Source organism: Thamnophis elegans, chromosome 7, assembly GCF_009769535.1.
Source record: "Thamnophis elegans isolate rThaEle1 chromosome 7, rThaEle1.pri, whole genome shotgun sequence".
NCBI lineage: Eukaryota > Metazoa > Chordata > Lepidosauria > Squamata > Colubridae > Thamnophis > Thamnophis elegans.
The window spans coordinates 438,377-449,580 of record NC_045547.1 but is presented as its reverse complement, the minus strand read 5'-3'; the positions used below and the strand labels follow the sequence as shown (position 1 = coordinate 449,580).

General features: G+C 58.7%; 1 protein-coding gene across 1 annotated transcript; it reads right to left on the bottom strand.

Annotated features, from left to right (window-relative positions):
* Positions 1-2,807: 2,807 nt before the first annotated feature.
* Positions 2,808-8,141, bottom strand: LOC116511054 (protein FAM71F2-like). Its single transcript, XM_032220813.1, has 6 exons — positions 7,966-8,141; positions 7,456-7,634; positions 6,482-6,743; positions 4,926-5,041; positions 4,250-4,314; positions 2,808-4,096 (listed from the first exon to the last, which is right to left on the bottom strand). Exons 1-6 carry the CDS (start codon positions 8,107-8,109, stop codon positions 3,870-3,872), a joined length of 993 nt encoding a protein of 330 aa, XP_032076704.1. The 5' UTR covers positions 8,110-8,141; the 3' UTR covers positions 2,808-3,869.
* Between the last annotated feature and the right edge of the window lie 3,063 nt (positions 8,142-11,204).

Below are 11,204 nucleotides of genomic sequence, written 5' to 3'. Positions count from 1 at the left end.
ATGCTGCTTGATTTGGCTTTGGAACAGCTGGATTGTCTTCGTGGTTTTAATGTGGGAAGGTTCAGCTACAGCGACTGATGGATTTCCCCTGCTCTTCCCTCCTTCCTGCTGAGAAGCCAACTCCCTCCCGCTCTGCCTGGGGGGAGGGCAGGACGCAGTGGGCTGAGGTGGGGTGGGGTGGGTAAGTGGATGTGGGTGCTCGGAACCGCCCGCTTAGCCCCCCTGTCCGTATCCAGGCCTTGCTCTGTTCTGTCCAGCTACTGCTGAGGGTGGGCATAGCACCTCCTGAGGGAGTCCCAGCCCAGCCTGGCTCACTAGCTGCAGGTTGGGGGGGGGGATCCCCTTGTTTGGGTATCAGCAAAGCTTCACGAGGCCTCTGTGGGGCCAGGACTCTCCGCCGGGACCCCTCCTGGGCCTCCACTTACAATCACAATTAAGGGCAACTTCCCCACTGCTGAGCAAGGCGTTTCTTCAGTGAGCTTTGCTCCATCTTCGTGCCACAGTTGTTACATGACCCACCGCGATGGTGACATTAGTGACCTGGTTCTTCAATGTCCCCACTGATTTTGCTGGTCAGGAGGTCACAAAAGGGGCTCCCGTGACACCAGGACACGGCCCCCGTCATAAATACGAGTCAGTTGCCCAGGGTCTGGATTTGGATCACCTGACCACAGGGATGGTGCCACAGCCCCCGGGGTGAAAAATGGCCCTCAGTCGCTTTTTGCAGTGCTGTTGTAACTTTGAAAGGTCATTAAATGAACCGTTGTAAGTTGAGGACAGATCCCAGACAGTCAGGAAACCCAGGAGCAAGAGGAAACATTCCCCCTCCCCCAATTCTCCCCCCCCCCAGCAGCCACATAGGGAGGACAAGTGGAAAGCCCCCCCCCCCTCAGGGCTCCTTGAAGTGGAGGGAGGCAGGAGGAGAGGAGCCTCCAAGGGGAGCCTCCATCTCTGGGGTCCAGGTGGCCCCACGGATGACCTTCCAGAAGGCAACTGGACCGTCTCAGTTTTTTCCTTGAAAACCTTTTGCTTCTCATCCAGGAAGAGCTGAAGAAGCGTCCGAAGAAGGAAAGAAACCAAAAACGCCCAGTTGCCTCCTGGAAAAGCTTCTTTGGGGGAAGCAAGAACAGAAATGGGCTTGGAAGCCAAGTGGCTGGAGGTCCCTGGGGGTGAGGCTCACCCCTCCACCCCTGAGTGCAGCACAAGAGTTCGGATGCTCCGCAGCCTGTTTGTGCCAAAGCGCGGGAGATAAAATGCTCTCCCTCAAAGAGGAGGGGCAGCTTCCCCCAAGCTGATGTGCTCCAGATGTGCTGCTTCGGGATTCTAGGAACTGCACACCAGCCAGCCCAGGGGCACCAGGGGGGGAAACAGCCCAACATTAACCCCAGGTGAAAGGTGAGGAGACGGGAACAGGGTGGGTGGGTCCTGCCCTTGTTGGAAGGGTTCCTGCCCCCCCATCCCCATCCCCATCCCCCAGATGCATCTCCAGTAGCAGAGAGAGGCAGGAGGAGCTGATTAAAGGGCGATTAGGGGACTGGAGACTAAAACCCATGGAGACCGGGTGCAGGAACTGGGCCAGTCCAAAGAAAAGAAGGACGGGGGGGGGGGGGACAGGATAGCAGCCTTCCCGTATTTGAGGGGATGCCCCAGAGAAGGAGGGGACAACCTCTTCTCCTGAAGCACCTGAAGGCAGGACAAGGAACAGTGAATGGGAATTAATCAAGGAGCGAACCAAGGATGACAGTTTGAGCAATTAACCAGTGGAACAGCTTGCCACTAGAAGTTGTGGGTGCTCCATCACTGGAGGCTTTTAAGAAAAGACTGGACAGCCACTTGTCTGTTATGGTAGAGTCTCTTGCTCAAGCGGGGGGCTGGACTAGAAGATCTCCAAGGTCCCATCCAGCTCTATTCTGAGTTGGTTTCGTGCCAAAGGCCTGGAGGTTTTCAAGGGAAGGCAGGCGGCTCAGCCTGAGACCAGAGAAGGTGGGAGGAAAATGCCGGACTGCACAACCTGCCTTAGACATAGAGAGATGGGGAATTGGGGGGATTTATTCCTGAGGCTGCAGGATCGGCTGCTGAAGAGGCGCCCCTCCTCCTCTTCCTCCTCCTCCTCCTCCTCCTCCTCCTCCACCCAGGAGGAGGGACGGCCCCGCCTGACCCAGCCTGCCACGTCTGGAGATTCCATCCTGGGGACGGGGAGGAAGGCCAGAAAGAGACGCCTGGAGCAGCTTGTGGGAAGGGCAGGAGACCAGCAGAAGGGCCCTCCAGATGCCTGAACGGAGGGAAGTTGCCAGTGGAAGGCTCTGCTTGGGAGAGAAGCCGCAGGCTCAGCTTTCAGACAGGTGGTGCCTGGCCTTCCTGGCCCAGGGGGAGGGTCTGCCCCATCACGAAGAGGGGCCTGGCAGCACCTGGTGCCCCCTCCCAGAACTGCAAGCCAGCAGGGAGCCTGAGAGCCAACACAGCCGGCAGGGGAGGGGTCTGGCTGGGGGAGGGCAGAGCGGGGAGGCTCCCGGCCAGGCAGGACCACCCAGCTCAGCTGCAAAAGCTGGAGAGCTTTGCAGCGCCAGAGAATTCCCCTGGGGGTCTGCAGAGGGGCCTGTCCCCTTCCTCCAGGGGCCTCCTTGGGCTGCCTGCGGTCACTCCCCCCGAAGAGCCCTGCGGCCGTCCTGCCCCAGCCGGGCTTCCTAGGGAAGGAAGGCTCTGGACTCCGTTTACAGCACTTTTATTCTTTTTATTTCTCTCTTTCTTTTAAAAGCCAAGTGGTTACAGGAGATGGAAGCCAGAACTGAGGTTTTGCACACACAAAACCTTCCCAGTTAACTCTCCCTTTCCTGTCCCACCCGCCCCCCCCACCCCGGCCGTCTCCCCCTTGTCCAGGGCCCTTTCAAAGGAGGCGCTCTGGCAGCTCTCCCTGCGCTGGAGGGTCCCGAGCGTCGGTTCCGTCTCCCAGGCCCCCTGACCTCGGGATGGGCAGCGATGTCTCGGATGGCACTAAGCTTCCTTAGCTCCTTTCTAGCTGCCCTCAAGGCTCCGCAGGCTCACGCAGGCCCTGGTTCCCACTCTGCCCCCCAATTGGCTGGACCTTCCTTCGGATGACTGGGGGGGGGGTGAAAGGGAGGGGGGGGACACCCTAACCTTACGGCCGTGGGGACTTTTACAGTCATGGGGAAAGCAGCATCTTGCCCTTCCAGCCACCCTTCCCCAAATTTGGACCCCTTCATCTGTGGGGGTGCCTCGCTCAGCCCCTGCCTCCAAAGCCAGGCCCCGGCCAAGCCCCCTCCTGGCCCCCAAATTCTTCCTTTCTCCCTCATCTTCTGGGGATGCTCAGGACGAAGCCTCGCCACCAACGTCCCCCACCCCCACCCAAAAGCAGACCATGGAGGGTGGGATGCCACCTTGGTGGGCACCTGACACCTACTCTGGGCAAGTGAGGGGCCCCTGAGGCTGGGGTGCTGGGTGTGGGACCCCGGTCCACTCAGAGGGCTCCCCTCAACAGTTGATGTACCATATCCAGGTGACGGGGAGAGGCTGGTAAGAGTAGGGGGCTATTAGAGCCCCCCTCCGCCTCTTGGCTGTGCTCATATAGCAGTCAGCTGCCCTCGGGTGCATTTCCCTCCCCTCTGGGGGGGGGGGGTTTCTGCTCCAGGGCGCCCCTGGACCCAGGCACCGGGGGGGGGGGGCTTTTCGGCGTCGGCCCTCCCCGCCTCCTCTGCAAGCGGGCTCCACTCCTGGGTCGGGTCCAGCCGGCAGCTTTATTTATCCCTTTCGCGCTTTGGCCCCGCCAGTCGCTTCTCGTCCTGCTTGGGCGGCGGCGGCGTGTCCGGGCGGCCGTGCGCCCCAGCCGGGGTCCCGCCCCGGCCCGGCCCGGCCTATTTCCAGCCGGCGGCGGCGAGGCTGCTGAGGCGGCAGAGGGGCTGCAGCCAGGTGGGCGTCTCCTGCTGCCAGAGCCCGTGGGTCCTCCGGTCCATCCAGGGCGCCAGCTCCACGTCCGAATCGGCAGGCCGGGCGTCCAGGCGGCACTTTCGCGGCTCGCTCCTGGGCAGCCGGCCCTTGCAGCGGGCGCACACCAGCGGCGGAGGCAGGTCGTAGTACAGGACTGCCGGGCAGAAGGGAGGGCGGTGGGTCGGGGCGCCCCCGGGTGGCCGCCTTGTGCCATTGCAGGGCCGCCCCCGCCCTTCTCGCTCCGGCATTCGGGGCAAAAATCTCCCTGCTCCGCCGCCCGCCTGGATGCCTGTCGCGCGGTGCTCACCTTTAATGTCGCTGGAGACGCCCGACGTGTCCTCCAGGGTCTGCTGCTGCGTTTGGAAGGAGACTCTGGCGCAGAAGGAGAGGCCGGTCAGGAAGGGACCCTCCGCAAGTCCCCCCCCCGCACCTCCACCCGGCCCAGGTTGTGGCGGATTGCCCCGGGAGCTTTCATGGGGGAAAGGGAGCCTGCGCTGGCGCTTCCTTCGCCAAAGCACGTCCTGGGGGGGGGGGGGTTCCTGACTCTCACCCAGCCCCCCCATGCCTCCTTCCCAGGATGGCCCACGCCCATGGCCGGCCCTTCTCAGACGGTGGCTCCTCTCCTAGCAAGCGACCCTGCCGTTCCCCCCCACCCCAAGCATGTAAATTCAGATGAAAGCAAACTTGGGAATAAGGATAAATAAAAGCCTCCGGTGAATGAAGGGATGTGCTGTCCGTGGCTGCCCTGTCAAGCCACCCTCAGCCTGAGTGAACCTGCCTTGCAGAGCCTGTCTCAGGTCCCCAAATGGTTCACCCAGGTGGCAGAGGAGGAGATGACAAGCAGGCTTCAGCCCCAAAGTAGGAGAGAAGCGGATGCAATTCACAGGTTTGACCCAAACAGACGGGTGAGAGGGAGGGGAGAGGGGGAAGGGGAGCGGGGGGGGGAGGGGAGCAGGGTGGTGGTGGCTGATCTGCCCACTTACCTCCGAGGCTTTTCCTGGATTTGCTTGGGACTTGGGGGGAAGTGGGTGGGGCTACCCGACACCTTCCTGCTCACTCTCTTGGTCACCCCTGTGCTCCTCACCACCGTATCCGAGCGCTGTGGGTGGGGGAGAGGCTGGCATTAGATGGAGACCCCCAAATTCCATGAGCCCAGAGAGGAGCAACCGACGTCCTGCTCCCCCAAAGGCTGCCGCCCCCCCCCCGCCCTGCTTCAGCTCCATCCCTGGGAGATGGGAGGAAAGGGAGCAGTGCGGCCCAGGCTTCTTTGCACCATAACTAGCTTCAGCTACAGTGGGTGGGTGGTTTGGTCTTGGCTCAGCAGGCCGCCCCGTGAAAGAGATGGGGGACCAGCTGAGGGAGTGGTGCTGTCCAAGGAATAGATCTGTAGCCCGGGTTTGAACTGTGGAAGTCCCTGGTGCCCTCTGAGCTGGGTGGTTTTCTTGCAGGCATTTCATGACCCAACTAGGTAACGTCATCAGTGCTAGAAGGGAGGAAGGTTTCTGGAGAAGAGTGGGGGGGGGACTGTGGGGGCCTCTCTGAGCTTGGTGGTTTTCTTGCAGACATTTCATGACCCAACAAAGGAACGTCATCAGTGCTTGGAGGAATCAAGAAACTGCCAACTCAGAAAATCAAATGGTAAGAAACTGCCTAATAAGGGAACAACCAAGAACACTTCCAACAACACCCACAGGATATAAGTGGTATATAAAGCAATCCCCACTCCCTTTTTTAGCACTGATGATGTTACGTACATGGGTTATGAAAAGTCTGCAAAAACCACACCAAGCTCAGAGAGCACCAAGGAGACACATGCAAACACACAGACACACACACATAACGGATTGCTGCTATGCTGGCCAAGAGAGACGATCCCTTCTGATGATCTCTGAAACCCAAAGCCCGCATGAAGCCAGGGGCAGAAGGGCATCTGACTGGCCTTGAGGCCGTCCTTCTCCTGCCACTGGTTCCTTGAAAGCCACCCACAGCCTGCAGGGATGTTCCCAGAGCGGCTTCTCACGGCAGCCACTGAACCCGGCTGCCCCGCCTCCCCAGGACCAAGCAGCCCTTCAGCAGAGTATTAGTGCCGCTTTCTAAAGCCTCGGTGAGGCCAGGACTGGAATTCCGCATCCAGTTTTGGGTCACCACATTGCAAAAAAGATGTTGAGATTTTGGAAAAAGTGGGAAGAAGAGCAACTAAGATGATGGAAGGCCTGGAGGCCAAAGCATACGGAGAACGGCTGCAGCCTTTGGGGTTGGCCAGCCTAGAGAAAAGAAGGACGAAGGGGGAACGTAACAGCAGCATTCCAGTATTTGAGGGGCTGCCCCAAAGAAGAGGGGCTCAGTCTCTTCTCCAAAGCACCAGAGGGCAGGACGAAAAGCAATGGAAGGGAACTAACCAAGTGGAACAGGCGTTGGGGGGGAGGTCTCCGTCCCTGGAGCTTTTGAAGAAGAGACCGGACAGCCATTGGACTGACATGAGCAGGGGGTTGGACTAGAAGACCTCCAAGGTCCCTCCTGGGGTTGAGGGGCCGCCTACCTCCACCGAGGGCCCGATGCTAGAGACGCTGCTGCTGCGGCTGGAGACCAGGCAGTGGTGGATGGGGATGGCCGGGTCCTTGGTGGTGGTGGAGAGGCCGTTCTGCAGGATGTTGGACAGGCGGCTCCAGAGCCCAAAGACGGCCTCTGGGTGGTCGTGGTGCAGCTGCAGGTAATACACCGTCTTGGTCACCGTCTGGAGACGCAAAATGCGCTGGCTGGCGTTGTGGACAGAGAGCCGGACGTAGCGGAGGGGGAGCAGCCTGGGCAAAGCAAGGGAGGCAGTCAGCTCCAGGAGAGGGGGGCGGGCGGGGCTGGGAGGTGGGCAAGGGCCCCTGGGGTGGGTCTGGGGGACTCTGGAGAAGGCTTGGCTGGGGACGGAGGCTTTGGCTGCCCTCTTTCAAGCAGGCCCCCCCTGAAACCCCCCCCTCCCCAAGTCTCAAAAATCTGCTCCCTGCAGCCAGTTCCTTTCCCAGGAAAGGAATAAACCCTGACCCAGGTAACCCTGAGCAAGCATGTCACGCAAACAGAGCGGATGTCGGGCATCAGCCCCAGAATGCCTCTGCAGCCACGGAGGACTTGGGGTGGCCCAAAACAGGGCTCTGGGTGATGTCCACCCCCTCCCAGCCCTTGAGGGGCAGGGATTGCACTGGGCCCCTTCCTCCTTCTCTAGAGGAGCAGCTGGAGGGGAGGACTTGCACAACATTGAGGGGGGGGTCTGTTCACATGATCGCCCTCCTCTTAGGCCAAACTAGCGGGTGGCCGTTTCCGGCTTGGGGTATTGGGGGCTCCCAGCGTCCCCTCAAAGGTTGTGCGAATGGTGCTGCCGCATGACCCATTCAGGAGGTCCCAAGGAATACGGGGTGCTGGGAAGGCCCCCTAGGCCTCTGCCATAAGGCCTCTGCCATCCTGACCCAGCCCAGGCAGGGACAGGCCCGGCCCAATGCCCCCCTCCTGATCCTGGGCCCACGTCACCTGGTCAGGTCCATTTGCGACAGCTGGGGACTGCCCGCGTGGACCCTCTGAGGTGGGGCCCGTTGGTTCGCCATCAGGAGCACGTTGGGCAGAGGGAGGCAGGGATCCGAGGAGGTCACTGCCAGAGTCACAATGGTGGGTGTGTGGGTGATGCCTATCCATTTCCCCTTCTTTGTGACCTGTGGGAACCGTTCCCCGCCCGCCCGAGACCCCTGGGTTAATTGAAGGGCCAGACCCCTCCTGAGTAATCCAGTCAATCCATTGGCACCAAATCCAGCCGGCCCCTTGATCCCACCAGGTGGCGCAGCGAGTGCGGGTACCCTCCCCGCTCGGCCTTCCCAGAGGTGTGCTCAGCAGGAGGGGCGACCAGCTGCGCCACCCTCTCTGCCCTGAAGGCAGAAGGCTAAGTGGGCACCTTGGGCTCCACACCCAGCCCAGCCGGCCTCCTAGGCCTGTTCAGGCAGGACCAGGGAAAGGGGCTCCCTCCGCTAACCCACCCAGCCCACAAACCTGAATGAAGTTGCTCTCAAAGACTGCTGAGTTGGGGAAGAGATTGTAATCTGGGGAACGGATCAGCTGGCAGAGCAGCCCCCCCTCCAAGCCGAGTGCCCTGCCAGCGTCTGGGTTGCTGCCAGTGAAGAGCCCACTAGCCATGAGACGTAGGGCAGCTGGGCTCAAGGAGCCAGGCATGCCCAGGCCCTCCCTTAGCTGGCCAGGCAGCAGCAGCCAGCACTGACTCAGCGAGGGGGGGGCAGCTGGCTCAGCAGTGCGTGGAACAGGTCAGAGCAGAGCTGTGTGCATCACAGTGGCATTGGGGTGCCACCTGGAAGAAGCTGTGATGTCACACTGGCAGTGGAAGGGCTGGCTCCATCGAGATGGCAGCAGAGCCCAGAGCCCAGCCTGGAGCACTGGGGACTGCCAGCCTGGCATGGATTGGGTTGCCCTTAGAATTCCCCAAGTGGCAGGGAGGTCCGATGGCTCACCATTCCCCCCTCCCCATTAACAGACATCCTGGCAGTTTGTAAAGGCTGCGTTTACACAACAGGTTAACCCTCAACTCGGGTCCATAAAAGATAACTTCTGTGCTAAGAAGGCGATCAGGGCCAGGACTTTGTGCCCAGGATGGAAGGGAACACGAGGATCTGGACCAGGGGAGGCCCAGGGAAGTGAGTGCACACCCGTGACACCTGTGACCCGTCAAAACCGCGTTCCACAAAAGCGCGGTCGATGAAAGCGCGTATGTGACGTCATCACAGCGTGACGAAAAAGATCGAAAAATTGAAATAAAAATTAAATTACAGCAAGCCGATTCACATAAAGGTAAGGGTTAGGTTTAGGGTTAGGGTTAGGTTTAGAGCGTTAGCGTTACGTTTAGCGTTAGGTTAAGGGTTAGCGTTAGGTTTAGGTTTAGGGTTAGGGTTAGGTTTGGGGGGGGTTAGGGTAAGGTTTTCGCTTTATTTTTACATTTTTCGATCTTTTTCGTCGCGCTGTGATGACATCACATACGCGCTTTTGTCTACCGCGCTTTTGTGGTGGAACCGTGACACCCTCCCCTCCCTCCCTCTCCCTCCCCTTGGGTCAGAAAGACGGGAGATGGCTCAGATAGGGAGATGGGGAATTCTGGGAGTTGAAGTCCACAAGTCCTCAACGCGCCAAGGCTGGAGACCCGTGATCTAGACCGACTTCGAGAGACCCTTTCTTCAGGTTCTTCTGGCCAAGAGGGCGAACCCATGGCCTCTGCAGGGAGACCCCTCCCCTCTGGTGTAGGCCTTGCCTATGAGGAGTTTCTCGGTAGATTTGGACAATCACCTATGATTCTTACCTCTGGTCTTCCTCTGGGGAGGGGGAGGGGGAAAGGACTCAGTTATTGACTGTATGTTTCTATGACCCCCCCCTTCTCAGGGGCTCTGGGGGGCTCTCAGCTAAAATACCCTACAAATCCAGACCTCCAAATAACAACAATCTCAACAGCACCATCATAGATTTAAAAAAAAAAGCTTAAAAGCTATGTGTCCCCCAACATTCCTCACTCGCCTTCCTAGATGGAAAAAACAGGCCTTAACTTTTGGGAAAAAGCCACAGCTGAGTGACGGAGGATCTCCATAGACCCCACTCCCATGGGTTTCCTCATGGCTTGACCCCAGGGCCAGGCTGCATATCCAGTCTCCCTGTCATGGCCCACTCACGGGCTCCACAGACAAGACGGGGGCCTTAGAAGAAGACACGGGGGAAACTAAAGAGAGAAAGCATCTCTTTCTCTGTATGGCTGGTCCTCAGCTCAGTTCACACACACTCAAATCGCGGCTCCTCTCCTGTCAGATCAGCAGCAAATTTCGTTGTATTTATTTTGTAGAATGACAAGAAAGAGTATCCTACACTAAAGGGGCAGGCAGGATTGGTCCCTCCGGGCCCAGGCTCAGACGACCCAAGCCCCCCCCCCCATCTTCCAGGGCAGAAGGGTTAAAGTCCTGTGTCACCAGCCGGAGCAGCCCACCAATGAGACCCTCCCCTCTTCTGGGTGGGGCGGCCCCCCTTCCAGCTGCTCTGCGGACGAGCCTTTTAATTTTATTTATTCAATTTATTTAGCCTCCCACCTCAATCAATGGTTCCAAAATGTTGGGTTTTTAAAAATATTTTAAACACAATCGTGAAAAACGAAAACGAAACCAAGGCACGGGGCCCTTGACCGCTGCTGAGGCCAGGGTTTAAGAGCCTCAGAGAGGCAAACAGGGCTGGGGCCGAGCTTAAGAGGAGGCCTGGCTCCTAGTTCCTGCCAGCCTCCTCCATTCCCTTCGATCCCCACACTATTCCTGCCCCCTAAATACAGGCACTGATAGAAAAGTCCATGGAGAAGCCAGATTTACTCAACAACCGTATTACTAACTTAACTGCAGTGATTCATTTACTAGCTGTGGCAATCAAATGGGGCAAAAATCACAACGACTGTCTCGCTTAGCAAAAGAAATGTTGGGCTCAATTGTGGCCATATGTCAAGGAATGCCTGCACCCCAAATCATCTCCCCACCGAAGAGGAGCATTGCTGGCCACCAAGGCAGGCGGCCCGGACCCTGAGGGAGGGGGAGGGGAAATAAGGGAAAGGTCTGGAGACCCCAAATCAGCTGCTCCCTGGCCAAAAGGAGACGGTGGCTGCCCCAGCAGCACAGCCCCCCTGAACAAAGACTCCCTCCTCTAACAATGGGGGTGGGGGGTTCTCTGGGCCCCCTCCAAGGTTTCTGGTCCTTCCTGCCTGGCCTCAACCTCCTGAAGGCAAATCGGAACCCAGGCGGCCATTCATGCTTATCCAGGGGCTCTTTTGGCTGCTCCCCTCCTGCGGAAGCTGGAATCCGATAAGGGTTGAATTCAATTAAATGGTTAGTTGACTATTTTTCCTCGGGGCGTTTAGAATTATCCATAGTTTCCGCACTTCCCCTTGGCACCAGTTCTTAACCTTCACAAATTGGGATCAGAAGACCTGCTGATGCCACCCGAAATGACTTCTCTCTGGCCGCCTCCTGAGAACATGGAACCACCAACCGTTTGGGGGCGCGGGGGGCTCCCTCCTGGGTTGGAATCCAAGCGAAAGGGAGGCTTGCTGAGATATCTGCAGGGGTGTTCATCCCATGGCAGTGTTTCTCCACGAATTTGCCAAAAAGAAAATGCCAGCCGCCAATTGTGTGGCCCACACGAGAGTTTGCTGCTCCACAAGCCACGTTCTGCTCCATCCAGAGTCAAGTCCTGCTTGACTGTTT